Source organism: Gadus morhua, chromosome 19 (assembly GCF_902167405.1).
Source record: "Gadus morhua chromosome 19, gadMor3.0, whole genome shotgun sequence".
Lineage (NCBI taxonomy): Eukaryota > Metazoa > Chordata > Actinopteri > Gadiformes > Gadidae > Gadus > Gadus morhua.
In genome coordinates this window covers 9,569,713-9,587,101 of record NC_044066.1, presented here as the reverse complement: position 1 = coordinate 9,587,101, position 17,389 = coordinate 9,569,713, and the positions used below count along the sequence as shown (strand labels likewise).

Here is a 17,389-nt window from a genome sequence, read left to right as displayed (position 1 = left end):
CTTTTGGTGGACACGGCCCCTTACCCCTTATGTTTTTTTTCATGAAAAAAACGACAGTGTTACCCCTTTTGTTTTTTTTCACGAAAAAAACGACATTGTTACTCCTTTGATTTTATTTGATGACGACGGATAAAAAACGACAGTGTTACCCCTTACGCTTTATTACATAAAAAAAGACAGTGTTTCCCCTTATGTTTTATTTGATGACGACTGATCTAAAACGACAGTGTTACCCCTTATGTTTTTTTTCATGAAAAAAAAGACATTGTTACTCCTTACGTTTTATTCGATGACAGCCGATAGAAACCGACAATGTTACCCCTTGTTTTATTTGATGACTGATAAAAAACGACATTGTTACCCCTTACGTTTTATTCGTTGGCGGCCGATAAAAAACAGTGTTACCCCTCATGTTTTATTTCATGAAAAAAACAACATTATTACCCCTTCGATTTCATTTGATGACGATGGATAAAACAATGACAGTGTTACCCCTTACGCTTTTTTTTGTTGACGGACGATGAAAAATGACTGTGTTACCCCTTACGTTTTATTCGATGACAGCCGATAAAAAATTGACAATGTTACCCCTTGTTTTATTTGATGACTGATAAAAAACGACATTGTTACCCCTTACGTTTTATTCGTTGGCGGCCGATAAAAAACAGTGTTACCCCTCATGTTTTATTACATAAAAAAAGGAAATGTTACCCCTTACGTTTTATTTGATCACGATGGATAAAACAACGACAGTGTTACCCCTTACGCTTTATTTGATGACGGACGATGAAAAATGACAGTGTTACCCCTTACGTTTTATTTGATGATGGGCAATGAAAAATTTCTGTTACCCCTTATGTTTTATTTTTTGACGGGCAATAAAAAACGACAGTGTTACCCCTTACGTTTTATTCGACGACGGGCGATAAAAAACGACAGTTTTACCCCTTATGTTTTATTTGATAAGAAAAAAGTGTTACCCCTTATGTTTTATTTGATGACAGCCGATAAAAAACAACATTGTTACCCCTTATGTTTTATTTGATAAAAAACGACAGTGTTACCCCTTATGTTTATTTGATCACGGACGATAAAAAACAGGCTTCTCAGTGATGCAGCAGAGAGACCTGGGTTCAATCCTTGCCTAGAGGGCTCTCCATGGAAACCTGAGGTCATCTTGAAGACTAAATGATGCCTTGCGAACAAACGGAAGCCATGACGGTCTAAAAGAGTTGCTCATGTAGAAGTGAATAAACTTTTCAATGTTGAAATGTTGTAGTTCCTGAAAGATTTAGTTGTGGGGAGTCATTAAGTCCAAACATGTCTGTTTGTATGCAAGTCAACAGAGAAAAGTGAAAATAATCTCATTCTGCACATATTTGTCAATGTTCAATCAGGATCTTTTTCCTTGCTTTCCAACCCGCCTTACGAAATGGTATGCAAGTATGGTTGCAATAAAAATGGATTAGTTCTTAAATAAATGCCCATTTAGGGACATAACCGTCTTGTGTAACATGTCTCAGTCTAGAGACAGCCCAGCAAGCTAGCGAATTCAGGAAGGTTGTGGTGATGAGATTATTTTCAAACGGAAGATTGTATTTTGCAACCTTTCATGCTTCAAGGACCTGGAACGCTTTGTTTGAGACTCTCCAAATCGGCTAGACACCAGTGCTCACAGTATGAGTGTGCATAATTGACATTAAAATTTACAAGACATCCTTACGTTTCCAAAACGGAAGGTCTCCATAGAGAGGACCCTTGTGGGAGATGAACTCGGTTCTCCATAGCCAAGAACCCAGATGTATTTGATATATATCACATGGCTTTAGACTGGCCCGAACATATTCTTAGAAATGTTCAATGCTCAGAAATCGTGGCACTTGTTGACCGCCTCCCTTAGTTATTTAATCTGATTGGCTGGAGCATGTCAGTATTTAAGAGTTTGGAGTTTCGGGATGAATAGCAACATATTTTTGTGTGGGAAACCATATTTGGTAATTGAAGCAAAGGAGAGAGTGGAGGTGGTTATCTATACATTTTTAATATTTAACATTCTTCAGAAAAAAGACAATCAAAGCACATAATACAGATTCGTATATACAATTTAAAATGTACAATATAATAATTTACTATAACAAGTCATATAATCTGAAAAGAAATATAAAAAAAGGCATTGTAGATTTTCATTCAAACAATATCCATGGCTTCTGGGATGATCCGATGGACTAGAAATGAGTCGGTTGTGATCCAACAGTCACATATTCCTCCACATTTTCATGTACAACAACATAAAACCATATGCATCAAAAAAGCCTGTATCCTCTAAATTAAAATGTTGCAAAGTTATCGATATCCTAACCACCTTATGATCAAAATTGAAATGTTCCAATACTTTTCTATCCATGTAAATCGATTGTTAGAATCGGTCCATTAAACCCTGATTGAGTGACCATCATGTGAAGACAGCATTTGTTATTTGTCCACATTTCCAAACAATTTAGTCTCTTTTGCCTCACACATGGGGGGCCGTTTTTCTTTCCACCATTATAATAATACTTTCAAATCAATAATTGATTAAATTGATTACTCTTTAATACTTTAAATATATGGCAAAACTCCTGAACATAAATTAATCCAGTGGAGTCAACACTCAAGATGAAGTGAATTAACGAATGAATAAACAGTTTTTATCGTTATGTTTGGAAACAACGTAACGAGCTAAAATGCAACAGCGCATAATTTTTAAATCCGTGGTCGTTTCTTGAGAAGGTCAAAGCTCGGACTAATGAGAAGCCAATGCAAACATAGCATAGACCAAGGTAAACAATAAATAAATAGGGTTAGGGTTAGGGCTCAACTTAAGTACAATCAATATCCTTCTTTAAATCGAAACAATAGAGTTGTCTCTTTCTCTTGGCTGGGGATTCTTTTTATGCATAACTATGATTTGGCTTAACAGAAGAAAACATGTCTTTGTCAACTACAAATTCAGCAGTTGAATAACTTAGCGTTGAACTGCCACACATTTCATGTCTTGCGATATTTGCCAAAATGGCTACCACATCTACGCTTTATAATGTTTGCATATAATCTTATTATTCTGTACAGACTATATATTTTTTCTAATGTTAGAAATCATCCTCAAATTATTTAAATGAATGAGTTTTGGAGATGAATAATAAAAGACTCGGTAATGGCTTCACTGCTTCATTAATTATTTCTCCATTAAACGAAGTGAGCAAAGATTCAAATTTCCTTTCTTTTTTTGTATTCCTAAGAAGCCTCTTTTATTATAGCACTGTAAAGAAACTCAAATATTACATTCAGTGTTTTTTAGCGCAACTCTTTCCCTCTTCCTCTCCACCTCTTGGCCCAAGGGATAATTTACATGTTTAACACACTGCAATTCCTCGTTGATATGTGCAATCGCTGGCATTGTTGCAGTTAAAAAAATACAGTTCCCTACTTCTCCACACACACACACACCGATGTTTGTTTTTTTAGGCCACACAAAATATGTCTATTCTCATTACTTTTTCAACGACAAATAATGTCCGGCAACTTCTTGAGGTCTACGTGAGGCGCTCCTTGGATCCTTTGAGTTTCTTTTCCCCTCATCTTCTTCTTCTTCTTCTTATACAAAAAAAAACCTGGTCCCCTTGGAGCGACCCATGTTTAGTGGCACGGGGGGATCTTCAATCGATCTTCGCCGATTGCCTAACCAGACAAAACGTGCAGCAGTCTCTCTCTCCCTCTCTCACCATCTCTCTCTGTCTCATTCTCTCTCTCTGTCCACAGTCACTCTCTCCTTTCCTTCTCCCTATCTCTCTCTGTCACCCTATCTCTCTCTCTCTCTCTCTCTCTCTCTCCCTGTGTCTCCCTATCTCTCTCTCTCTCTCTCTCTCTCTCTCTCTCTCTCCTCCCTGGGTCTCCCTATCTCTCTCTCTCTCTGTCTCCCTATCTCTCTCTCTCTCTCTCTCTCTCTCTCTCTCTCTCTCTCTCTCTCTCTCTCTCTCTCTCTCTCTCTCTCCCTCTCTCTCCCTCTCTCTCTCCCTGTGTCTCCCTATCTCTCTCTCTCTGTCTCTGTCCACAGTCTCTCCAGCGATCAGTTTCCTCACCGCAGGTTGGTGCTGCCGTATGTGTTGCGCTGCACCGAGATGAGCTTCTCGATGCAGGCGGTGCGCGTGTCGTGGAGGGAGCCGTGCAGGGCGCCTCCGCCGCCCGCGCTGTGGAGCGCCCGCGAGAGGTCCTCGCTCTGGCACGACACGTAGGCCATGGTGTCAGTGCGGCTCTGGATGAAGGCGCTGTGCAGCAGCGCCCGGCAGTAGTGGCTCATCTTGTCCACCCGCCGCAGGATCAGGTGGGCCTTCCTGTAGGGGGAGAGAGAGAGAGAGAGAGAGAGAGAGAGAGAGAGAGAGAGAGAGAGAGAGAGAGAGAGAGAGAGAGGGAGAGATGGGTAGTGGGTGAGGGAGAGAGGGAGAGAGGGAGAGGGAGAAAGAGAAAGAGATGCTTTGTTCAGTTCTTGGCATTTATATTTTGTTTTGTACCTTTTTGGTATTGTTTCCTTTTCAAACTGCTTCGGACGTGTAAATGTTTATGTTTTATGTTTTCATGCCAATGAAGCTCAATTGAATGGAACTTCATTGAGGGAGAACACGCGCGAGAGAGAGAGAGCGAGAGACAGCGCGGGAGAGATTAATTACTGTCACAAGCAGTTCTAACGAACAGAGGAGGACTTGGGGAGAGGTTTTGTACCGTACTTGTAATATGGAATTTAAATGAGGGAGAGAGATCGAGTGAGAGAGAGGGAGAGAGATATGGTGGCGATGTTGTAACTTTCACTGTATTCCACAGGCTAGTGTACCCGTACTGCACAAAAAGAAAGGGTAATGCTATTTGTTATGAAGTAGACCACCCTGGTTGAGTCTGGTGAGTCTGTTGCAACAATATAACCCAGAGTGAGGAGGCATTTTTTTCTTCAAACATTGCTCAGATTCTATGAAGTTACTATTAAGTACTCTGGCTAGAGCGGGTTTAAAAAGTCCTGCCAGTCAAGCCCAGTTGGCATGCCTCTCTGTCTTCACAGTACCCTGCATTTAAGCAACATGTGTTCGTACGCACGCACGGCACGCACTCACACGGAAACACATTCATTCATTTATTCCCCTTCCAGCTTACCCTAACTTAGCAACTTATAGGGTTTGTAAATCGCCACGTCACATCGCATTGACCGCCTCCATTTTGGAAGCAGGCACAATGCGATGTTAGTGACTGTAGTAGTGTTGTTTTGGTCATTGTTTAATAATTGATCTTGAATGGATCTTTGTCATTACTCTGAGACATTGTTTTGTTTGAAACTTCCACAGCGTTTCTGATGCGAGAAGTATCACAATATTTTCATTAGCCTCATTTACAGTATATAATCGTCGATTTAGGATTTAACAGCGCTACAACTCTCTCTTGAGTCCTCTCAATATGGCGCAGTATCATTGACCAGAAAATCCCATGATGCACTCTGACGTACGTCAATATGAACTTGGGCTACCTTTGTAGCAGGCAGCCGGGTTTTTAGTGTACAGTCCAAACACACGGGAGGTGGGAAGAGTGGCGGTAGTGGGTGGTGTTGTGGGTGGTGTGTGTGTGTGTGTGTGTGGCGGGGGGGGGGGGGTTGAATTCCATCTGGTAGGGTAGGCCCGTGTCTGCCAAGCATCAGCATCTGTCTTTAGTTAAGCAGAGTACAGATAACATTTATTTGCAGAAAATAACAGAAGGAACATTTTCCTGCTTCCCCGAAAATTCCTTATGTCTCGAGCGGCTAAACTGCAAACAGATGATTAAGGGGTTGAAACAATCATGTTAAATGTCAGGAGGATGATAATGGTGAAAATTGGGGGGAAATTTGTAAATGAGCGGAGTCTTTTCACAGGGGGAGCCCCATCCGCATGTGTGTGCTTTTGTTTAATCATAATCTTAAAAGTTGCTACTGATTCAGTTTGTGTTTTTAAATGCATCTGGGTAGTTTGCGTGGGTTTATGTGGTTGAATCCGTTTTTACGTGCGCAAAGAGAGACGAGGATACAGACGGATAACAAGCAATTCAGTTGGGAGTTTGAAGTCCCGAAGGTGTGTTTCAGTACATAGACATTACTAGACACGGGGGGAGTCTCTCTCTCTCTCTCTCTCTCTCTCTCTCTCTCTCTCTCTCTCTCTCTCTCTCTCTCTCTCTCTCTCTCTCTCTCTCTCTCTCTCTCTCTCTCTCTCTCTCTCTCTCTCTCTCTCTCTCTCTCTCTCTCTCTCTCTCTCTCTCTCTCTCTCTCTCTCTCTCCCCTCTCCCCCCTCCCCTCCCCGAGGAGGAGTGCTGACTCTGCCCGGGTTTCACTTGGCCATTCTGTTACCTTTTAAAAGGCACCACCAATAGCGCTGGCTCGTATATTACCCCAACGAGGCAAAAAGCTGCCAACTCCATGCAGTAAATAACCCCGCCGTCTCTCTGATCCAAATGCCTTCCCCAGAGTCCACCAGCCCAGCCAACCTCTGAGGTATCGGTGCCCCCACCGAGCCCCTCAGCCTCCTGGTCAGAGCCACCACACCCACCCACTGTGGTGGTCCATCCATCATCCTCGTCGTCCCACCGACCAGCCTGTAAGACGACTGCTCTGAGGCGAGAGGGCCCGACGGCGCCCTCTGATCCTGGCTGGCCGTGGCGTTGCCCCCTTCGTTCGTTTGTTTTTTGTGTTCAAACGAGTTCAACCGTTTCTTCTTCTCCCTTCTTCTCTCGCTCGTTTCTTTGTTTTTTTTTTGCGGTGGCTGGCAGGGCGCTGGTGTTGTACGTGTCATGGTTAAGACTCCTGTGTGTGTGTGTGTGTGTGTGTGCGTGTGTGCGCGTGTGTGTGTGTGCGTGTCCACACTCGGGTAAACAAGCGGCGGTCGCGGGGGGGTCGGTGGTCGTGTTTGCTGAGTCACACTCGCGGAGCGTCGCTGGGAAGTGTGTGGCGGTGTTATGTTGTGTGGTGTGTGCGTGTGCGTGTGTGCGCGTGTGTGTGCCAGTCTGCGTGTGTGTGTGTTGGCGGCAAGGGGTGGTGGGGGTGTGCGGGGGGCTCTCACTGCTGAAGCTCTTTATGAGAACGAGGAGGAAATGGACTTGGAAGTCGAGTTGTTTTAGTTGACTATGGAGTTTAGTGTTTGGTTTGGCCCTTGTTTGAGTGAGTGAGAGGGACGTGGGGATGGGGGGGGGGGGGGGTTCTGGCATCGCCCGTGGTTACTTGAGAAGTGGCCCCCCCTCCTTGGCGGCCAGAGGCGCGTGATCCTACCTGATCCTCGGTTGTCCCGCGAGGGGCGGCCTGCCGGGGACATACCAGAGGGACGTGTTGCGGAACGGACCGCGCTGAGATCCTGCTCTGCTGAGGAATCGCATCGCTGGGGGGGGGGGGCCTCGTAGACGTCGAGACGTGGTATGCGACGGGACAATAATAGCGCCGATAAATACGTTCCTGTCAAGACTCTTAGTGGCGGAAGACCTACTGCTGGTTCCGCAGGCCAGATCAATCAATCAATCATCCGTTTCCGTGAATCAATACGTGGTCCATCCTATTTTTGTTCTATTTACATTCAGCGGGGAAAGGCTTGGGTGTTTTGGACGGCGCACACGAGACACCGAAGAAAGGGGAAACTCTTTGGCCCCCCAACCACAGAATTAGTCTTGTCCCTAGTGTTAAGAAATAACTAATACAATAGACTACATTCTCTCTCTTTGCCGGGGGTAACTCAATGCTTCGGGCTAACACACTGTATTGCTCTCTGTAGAGAACTGTCAGTAAGCTCCAGAGAAGCAGTTGGTATGCCCTTGCAAAAAAAAGTGAGGTGAGCTCCTCTGGTCCTGTTACTTATTCAGTAAAAGGATATATATATAAATATATCAATAAAAAGATGAATGAAAAGGGAATAATAACACAAGGATGAAAACACATGACATCATGCACTGCGGTTGGGGAGATTTATGTCCTTATGGAGATGGCACTACTGTGGAACAAACCGCGTCATGATCTGGGGTCTCACGACACCCAGCTATTCTTCACCGTTTGGTCTTTGATTTAACTTTATATGGAAAGGATTCACAGAGGAGGCCTAAACCAATACCCAACCGACCACGGTATGTGTGTGCGTGTGCGCCTGAATCAGTGCGTGTGTATTTGTCTGTGTGTGTGTGTTTTGTGTGCGCCTGTATCTGTGTGTGTGTTGGAGTGTGTGTTGCTTGTCTCAATGTCGGACATTGCGACACACACACATACACACACACACACACACACACACACACACACACACACAGACACACACACAAGCCTATTCGTGCAACGGTGTCCAGGTAGAGGTTAACACAAAAGAACATCAAAAAATGGCACGACTTGTTTACCACATTCCAGCATTCCCTCACCAAAAGCCAACAAGGGGTAGCTGACACGGAACCGGGACAATCTGGTTGGGGAATCTTGGCGCGCCGGCGGGAACCCAGACATGCATCTAGTCAGAGAGCTCGCCCTCCCTCTCTCCTTTTCTCTATATATCTCTCCCTCACGGCCCGCTGCCAAACTGCTGCTCTGGTTTGACAATCGCGGTGGAACCCGAGTGCGGAGAGATGCAGAGGCACAAGGAGGAGGTGGATGAGATCTTTAAATAAACATCCAAGGAAGGAAAGACAAACAAAACATTACAGACCAAATGGGTAGAATCCACCAACCTCCCCCCCCCCCCCCCCCCCCCCCCCGCCCCCTTGAAACTGAGCACGACTGCACATTGCAGAGCCCAGACTTAATACTGACCAGAAATGTAGCCGATGAAACAAACAACGGTTACAACGCTGTGATCTCTCTCCCTCTTTCTCTCCCTCCCTCCGTCCCCCTACCTCCCTCGCTCCCTCTCTCAGAGACAGCGTCCAACTTCGTGATGGTGAACAGGCACGGTGGGAACAGGAAACATTTGACGGGAATTAGGACCTGGCTGCCACCTGCAGCTGAAAAAGTACGTTCCAATCACATTCATAAGTCCGATCGCGGGCCGTCCTGGGATTACCAGTGGGGGGGGGGGTTTAACAGCATTATTCTGTTGTGGTCTTCCACAGCCGGGAAACGCTGTTGGCTGCAGGATGGAGGCCGTTGGACTGCCGCGGTTGTGTTCCTCTGCCACGTTCTGGGGTCTCACGCTAAGGGGTCTCAGGCTGATGGACTGGGGTCTCACGCTAAGGGGTGTCGGGCTGAAGGAGTCTCATGCTGAAGGCCTAGGGGTCTTACGCTAAGGGGGTCTCATGCTGAAGGCCTAGGGTCTCACGCTAAGGGGGTCTCATGCTGAAGGCATGGGGTGTCACCTTAAAGGGGTCTCACGCAAAGGCCTGGGGTCTCACCCTAAAGGGGTCTCAGGCTGAAGACCTGGAAGGACGGTGCTCAGTGTTTCGCATTGAAGTGACCCAGGGCCAGGTCGTATAAACCAACCAATGCTCAACCTACACCATGGCTATAGCTCATTAATGCGTTCCCAGTGAACAATCTGCCTGTTCCCCCATAGGGGGACAAAAGAGGCCGGGATTGACCTCACAAGTACTGTTGCTTAAAACCTGCGTGATATTGGAAAACCAAACTCTTTTTGTTTTTTTAATTTGTTGAACGCGAGCCACTTTGAAATGCAATCCACTCCGTTATTCGGAATTCCACTCTGTGCTCCTAATGGGAGAAAATAAAGGCGCCCCTGCTGGGTTCATCCAAATACCGTTCGACTTTTCATTGTATTTTAATCAAAACAAGAAGCTGCAGAAGCCCACGCTTCATGCGTCTTCCCAGAATGACATTTACCTCCATCCAGAGTGACAGCTGATGCCCAGTGCGCGTTGCGCTTGCCGTTCTTCCCCTGTTGTCGTGACGACCCCGTTCAAGAGCCATGCCGACCTCCCCGGTCGAGGGGCGAGGACTTAGCGTACACATGTTTGTCTTGCTGGAACACAGCCTTGTTGCTCTAGTTTGTCTCAGGGATACAAACAGTTTGAGCGTTTCCACATAAACGGTCGCTCAGGGTTATTTTGTGTGCGCGTCTGGAAGTTGGTACCGGACGATTTCGAGTCGAACGCGAGGGAGTTCATCAGTCAGGATACTTTCTACAAATTAATGTTCTGAGCAATTATCGATTGCATTGAAATAATGATCTGCTTCAAATATATTACATGGAGTACACATTTATTTATTTATAAATATAAATAAATGAATGTGTACTCTATGCACACTGCTTCAGTGCATATAGATATATAAAAATAAATATATAGATAAATAAATACATAGATAAATATTTGCAGTGTGTTTAAAGTGTATATGGCTTGTGTGGGAGTGGACCTGGATAGGCCGAATTGTCAATCAAATATGTGTAGAATATCTCAAAAATGATCTAAATTTTAAAACTTAATAATGTAAATTGTTAATCTGTGTAATAAACAGACAATTAACCTGTACAAATAAAACAGTTTAGGGAGTTGGATCATATCTTTATTTCAACTAACTCATTAAATTAATCTCAAATAGGTTGGATTTCGCATTGCCATCATGCCATGGCTATTGGCAAGGTTTAAACAAAAATGCTATTTAACTAAATACATAAGGTGGGTATTTAAGAGGTATTTAATTGTTAACCCAATAAAGCAATTTATGGTCCTTCCACACATTCTAACGTGCCACTAAATAACTATGATATAAACTACAACTATCAATTACTATTAGTGCTGCTTTCGGCGCATAAAGCTTTAATCGGTTTTCAAAAGATGGGGCCAAACAGTAATGAGGCTTTGTAGTAGTAAATAATAGGGCCCTTTGTCGGAAAGCAGAAGATCTCTACAACCCAAGTCATTTTCCTGCTTCTACGACATTTCAGGGAAGAGGATGTTTCTCGGACATTGAAGAAACTCTCCCCTTACTTGAACCTTTTCACCTCTACCAACCAAAAGCATCACTAGAAATGGGGGTTGTATTGAGGCACAAGGTGTTTTAGATCAGCTCTTATTTCCTAGAATTGGTTTGAAAAATGTGATGACCTACCTGCCTTCTGTGTGAGTGTTTGTGTGTTTGTGCGTGCGTGCATGTGACACGTGTTCCCACCCCATGTTGTGCGTTAACAACGTCATCCAATCAATGAAATCCCAGTTATGAATGTGGCCCATTACCGCCTATGAAACTAGGCTGCTGTCCCCCCCCCCCCCCCCCATCTATTGCTGATAGCCAACCAACAAGAACCGACAGGGAATGCAGTTAATAGGTAATAAAAACAGAGTGACCTTTCAGATTTCCGCCCTCACTTTCCTGGCATTCTATGGTCTCTGCCTAATTAGTTATCATGTCGGATATGGCGGCTTACAGTTATTTAGTCGTGAGGGAAGTTTGAGGCAGAAAGCTGGACATCAGTCGCTACAATCAAATCAATCAGTCTGATACAGTGCTTGACCTACCATTTTTTTTTTTTTCATGCACATAACAAATATTGATGCCATTGAATATTATTATCAGATTCATTTGGTTATTTATTTAAATGAATTCTTCAATTTTGTGACAAATAATGGTCACATGCTGGTAATACACCGGTAGATATAGCTGGATATATTCCTCGCCAGTTAGTGATCAATACCATGAGCAGGTAAACCAGATCAACAGAGAGGTTGAGCTGAATCGGGTCAGCGGATTTGCGAGAAGAGCAACTCAACCTGTAGGCCACGTGAAACAAGATCTCGACGGGAACGGTGTACACATCCTGTGTGCAGGACGGTTAGAACCTGTCTACACATATTAACCAACTACTGGGCTTTTCCCAATACCTGGCTCCTTTTTTAAAACCACGGCCGGATTAAATATCAGACAGAACCCGATCGAAGGGCCTACCGCCATCTCCGCCTTAAAGGTACATGATACGTGTTGTTTTCACATGAAACCTTTATTTTGACATCGAAATAAATAGCGGTATCGGCGTCAACACCTCCACACCCCACCTCGTCCTGCTCACCTGGGGCCGAGTTCGTCCTCGCTGCGCCACACAAAGTCGCCGAACTTCTCGTAGTGGGCGTTGTAGTGGTGCTGCACGCGGTACAGCAGCGGCGGGGGGAGCTCCATCAGCGTGTTGTACGCCGTCTGCTGCTCCTTGCCGCTGGTGTAGCCGTTGTACAGGTTGTACACCTTGTCGGCTATCTCTGCAGGGAGGGAGGGAGGGAGGAGGGAGGGAGGGAGGAATGAGAGGCAAGAGAAAGAGAGGTTGACAGAAGAACAGGAAAGGGTCAGATTACCGGGAATTTAGGGTCCAGCTGTCGTATTACTTATAGCAGAACTTTTTGGGGGGAGCGGGGAGGAGCCTGGGCCGGAAATCAGAAACTGTAAGGGGCGGAGTCATCCCTGGTTTCCTGTTTTGTTATGGAGAGTTCTACTGCAGAAAACTCAGTCGCACGGAGGCTTTCACTAAGGGGATTTAAATGAGGGGATGTCTACATTGGCCAGTCTACACAATGTGGATTTGAAGCATTTACAGACACGTTTTTACAGGTTGCTGACCGTTTGTGTTGGCCAATCACATGCTCACAGATCCCGCCTTCAGTAAATGATTGGTTTGAAATAAATATGTATGAGGTGAAAGAAAGTAAAACATATGTTCACTGAGATTTGAGCTTTAGACTAATTTAGATATTAGTCTAAAGTCTGATTTGAGCGATTACCAGATTACCGGTAACCATATGGAAAAATATATTAGATTAGGTTCTGCATTTGAACAACAAATGCAGTAGCACCAAACCTTTTCTAGCATAAGTAAGGAATAGACCAAGAGGGTTAGTCTTGTTGTTGGTAATAATGGCAGACAGGGATGGTGATAGGGCAGAGAAGAGGCCAAGGTCACTTGTCAACGCTGAAGCTTCAAACATTTGGTTGGATGCTCAGGTAGGTATGGTAGTATACCCTGTTTAGGTAGGTATGGTAGTATTATCTGGGAATTGTACATATATTAATAATCAGTAATTAAAGATATTTGATCATGTTTGAATATCAGTCATGCATTAAAAAAGTTTGAACACGCTTTGAGAATTTTTCACGGACAGTCGCAACACAATCTGAGGGTCAGATAGATAGTGAGTCAAAACTGTACCTTCGGCCCTGCTATCGTCCACCATGGGACAAGACGTCCTCACAGACACGTAGCTGTACTCAGAGTGACCTCCTCGGCTGTCCACAGCATACAGGGTGAACCTGGACAGGGTAGGAAGAGGTACAAAAAAAGATTGGGAAAACATTTAAATAAATCTAGATAGTCTTTTATATTCTTTTTTTATATTTTTTTATCAATACTTATGGAGATCTTGGCATGTGGAGTTCGTGACTTTTGCGTGGGGAGAAGAAAACGGTACCGGCTGGCTGTGTCTCCCGTGAGATATATACATTACGTTAAACGTAGCGGTGGGGAAAGGGAGGTTGGCGGCCGAAGAAAACAAGTCGAGTCCCTCGAAAAACAACGATGGCAACTTTGTGTTCCTAATAGGAAAACATGTCTAGGCTGTGGTGACTCGGGAACACAGAGCCAGGGGCCATGGGAAGTAACAAGGGGGACGACTAGCCACCACAACTGAACAGCTCCGTCAGAGCACCAATATCTGTCCGCCACATCCCCGACATCCGTCTACCGCTGGGGTCGTGGAGAGACAGCACAGCTGCGGCCAATCAGCAATCACTCACCTCGATTCTGCCAGCCAATAAGCTCCCCCGGTTCAATTAAGGTGACCGTGAGGAGGAGGGGGGGGTGGACCGTGGTATACCCCCCCTTTCGTAGAGGCGTCGTCGTAGGTCAAACACAGGTGTCGCTCATCGCGCTAATTACGAGTCGGTTAATTAAAAAGCAGCAGACCCATAATGAGCGTTATGAGCGACACCTGTGTGTGTCCCGTGATGACACCTCAGTGAAAAGGGTTTTTTAATAACGGAACAGAAGGCATTGGTGGTTTTTCGGTGCTGTTTTTGCTGTCCTCACTTACCTATTTCATTCGTTTTTTTGCATATATCAGTAACTAGCACATACAACCAAAATGGTTCATTTATACAGTATATAGGCCTAATAATATTTGCAAATATTACATTTGGTATCAAACCCTTGTAATTCAATTGAATCCAATTGTTTCAAATCAAAACACGGATTTCATTCAAAAGCTTCAATAACCTGATATTCATGACCTACAACAGTACAGCTCGTCAGCTCATTGACAAAACCCAGCGGAGAAGCCTGTGAACCAGCCGCCCATGAAAACTGATTCATGGATACGGACACAGCAGCACGGGCTAGGAGGAAGACTAGTGAAGCGCTTCTGTCTGTGGTACCAGCGGCTGCTCAACGTCTCTGCACAGCATCCAGACGACAACAGAACGCCTGGTGCTCACCCGAGCACATCTCACCGCCCGCCTGGTGCTCCCTCGAAAGCAGGCCTGCCGCAACGAGGACTTGGAAACCCCTTGATGTTCAGAGGACGAGGGCCCGCCGCTGGAGCTGGCCCCCGTGACCATGGCGTCATGCGTCCCCCAGCAGAACCTGTGTCCTCGGCCGCCCTCTGCGGTCCACTCAGCCCACGGCGTCTGGCCCTGCCTGCGCTGCATTACACCAACAACAGTCAGCTCAGACTCTCTTTTTGTCTGTTTGTGTGTGGGTGTGTGTTTTAACTGTGTTGCCGCTGATGGTGGAATCACCAACCTAGCTCCATATGGTCTTCAGAGTCCACCCTTTTGAGCTTATTTTTGTTTTATGAAGGCAAATGAAGACACAGTATTGATTTTGTGATTTTATGGTGGTGTTGAAGGTCGTGTTGACCCGTGACCGTTGACCATTTTGATGACCTTCTCCAGATGTCGCAAACTTAAATCCAAGGTATTTCTTTGAGAAGAGATTGTACTAGTGCTGCTCGCAAAAAATCGTATCCCTTCATCATGCACAACGGTCTTTCTCGGTTGGGGAATCCAAACAAACTTGTTTTGCATGACTGTAACAAGTGTGAAAACACTGTGGTCAGGATGCAAGTTTTTCCTTTCCCTCGCTCGCCTTAGGTACACTTGAGACAAACATTGAAACCGAAACGTGTACACACATACTACAATCACATGTAAATGAATTGAAGGATTTTCTTTGACAATCCCCCCCCCCCACCATCACCCAAAAGTTTTTCTTTGTTTCTCTCCAAAATGTGTTATGTGCAACATGTAATTTTGAATTCCTCCCCCCTTTGTTTGAAAAAAGCTTGTTCAATGTCGCTGAGTGATTGTTTTGTTTGTAATATGGCCCCGTCAGGACATTGCTCACATACTTTGTCTGCTCTTGTTATTCATCAGGATACATGCGGTACCCAGAAGAGAAAACCTCACGAAAGACGTAGGGGCCCCCGAAATGCCGTCCCCAGGCTTTCGCCGTCTCCTTTTGCCCAGCAAAACAATGCTGGCGTTACTTAGCCCTCACGCTGTTTGGATTACATGGCCTCAGCGCTGCCAGGGGATAGAGAGTCAGGGGCAGGAGAAGAGAGGAAGAGATCGTGAGGACGAGGATGTGGGGGGGGGGGGGGGGGGGGGGGGGGGGGCGGGCGGGCGGGAAGACGTGTAGGGGAGGAGGACTGGTTGGGATATTAATCAGGGGCAATTTGTTTTGCGAGTTTGAGTTTAGGCCCGGCAAGCACAGGTTCACTGTTTTGATCTTTCTGGTTCGGGATGCTTCTGAAAAGGGGATCAGCATCATCAGCATCGTTCACCTTCCGTGACTTCAGATCCGGAGATGCATATCAAAACATCAGATAAGGAACGCCGACAAGAATGCGACATATGGGTCAAATAGGCAACAGGGGAAAAAAAACAAAAGAAGCTTGTGCAACTACTAGTGGTTTTCGGTTCGTTCTCTCCCCAAAAAAAAAATAGGTATTCTCTTTCGCCAAGGGTACAATTTTACAGACGTTCACGCCAACCCCCCAACTCGGATGACTGTTGATGAAGTTCTTCCACCGAGACCCGGGCACACACACACATACACACACACACACACAGGGGCCCGGCAGGGGGTTGAGTGGAGCGGATAGACTTGGAGTCTGTGGTGTCTGAGCTCACTACTGGCACTGGGCAGTGATAAGGATCGCCTGGGAGAACAAAGGAATCAGCCACGGTCTGGCTTGCCACGAGAATGTCAAAACATGAAGTAACAGTACTGGCAAAACAACCCTCCACCATTCCCCTCCCTCCCCCAAAACACACCCATCCACCTCCACCACCACCACCACCGACCGCTGACCGCCACTACCACCACACAGAGGGATTGTCTCGCACCCCCCTGCTCTCGCTCTCTCTCTCTCTCTCGCTCGATCCACATTGCTCAGAGTTAAGCTCTGGCTATCCTTCCCTGTCTCCGATTGCCTGCCTTCCTTCTCTCCCCCAGCTCCCTCTCTCCCCCCCCCCCCTCTCCCCTCACTTGTCTATCCCCAAGGCTGTCTGGCTGCACACAAATTGTTTGGAAGTGGATTGGTTTTGTCTGCGTGCCATCGCTGCAAATGCCCTGCGTTCCTTACGGGAGGCCCACAAACGGCAGATTAATGTTTTTGTACATTAGCGCTGTTGCCATTAATGTAACCCACTGTCCTTTGATTTAATGAACGGCACAGAAGAGAAAGGAAAATAAAAGGTGGAGCGGGTGGTGACAGATAGCCAGAAAAGGAGAGAGAGAGAGAGAGAGAGAGAGAGAGAGAGAGAGAGAGAGAGGGGGAGGGGAGGGAGAGAGAGAGCGGGGGAGAGAGAGAGGGAGAGGGAAGAGAGAGAGAGAGAGAGGGAGAAAGAGTGGGAGAAAGAGAGAGCGATGTTACAGGGGACAGGGAGAAAGTGAGGGAGAACGCGGGGTGAGAGAATGTATCAATTAGTGCAGTATTTCTGGAAGGACAGCACAGCAGGCATGGCTTTTCTATGACATCATCCGCTGGAACCACATCACACAGCTCGGTGCCGCACATTTATCAGGGCCACCAGCACAATATTATTTCATTCATTCATGACTTGATCTAGATTCCCATACCCAAATATGGACACACAACCCTACCCATCTGATGATCCTCGTCATCTGTCCATAGTGCTATCAATAGTAGTAGAGTAAAGGTCTAAACCACTCCAATATGACCCACCCAACTCCTAATGGACTGGGGAATTTTGGTACAAGATACTTACACGATCATTTGTGAAAACATATACAAACGGACCCCCTTTTGTCCCCCTTACAGACCCTACCCCGCACATGTCCCAGTGCAGATATCCTGGATTTGAGACGAATGAAGAATTGTTATGGACCCAACTAAAACAAATTAACATGTTTCTAAAAACGCCATGGTAATG

At 45.7% G+C, this 17,389-nt stretch overlaps 1 protein-coding gene across 2 annotated transcripts in view; it reads right to left on the bottom strand.

Annotated features, from left to right (window-relative positions):
• Nucleotides 1-4,076: 4,076 nt before the first annotated feature.
• Nucleotides 4,077-17,389, bottom strand: part of astn2 (astrotactin 2) — a 269,562-nt gene continuing 256,249 nt past the window's right edge. For both annotated transcript variants that reach the window (XM_030341421.1, XM_030341422.1), the window contains 3 exons: nt 13,146-13,246; nt 12,021-12,204; nt 4,077-4,370 (listed from right to left, as the gene is read on the bottom strand). In XM_030341421.1, coding sequence (XP_030197281.1) covers nt 4,115-4,370; nt 12,021-12,204; nt 13,146-13,246 — 541 coding nt within the window. In that variant the 3' untranslated portion in view covers nt 4,077-4,114. The remainder of the gene's footprint in view (nt 4,371-12,020; nt 12,205-13,145; nt 13,247-17,389) is intronic.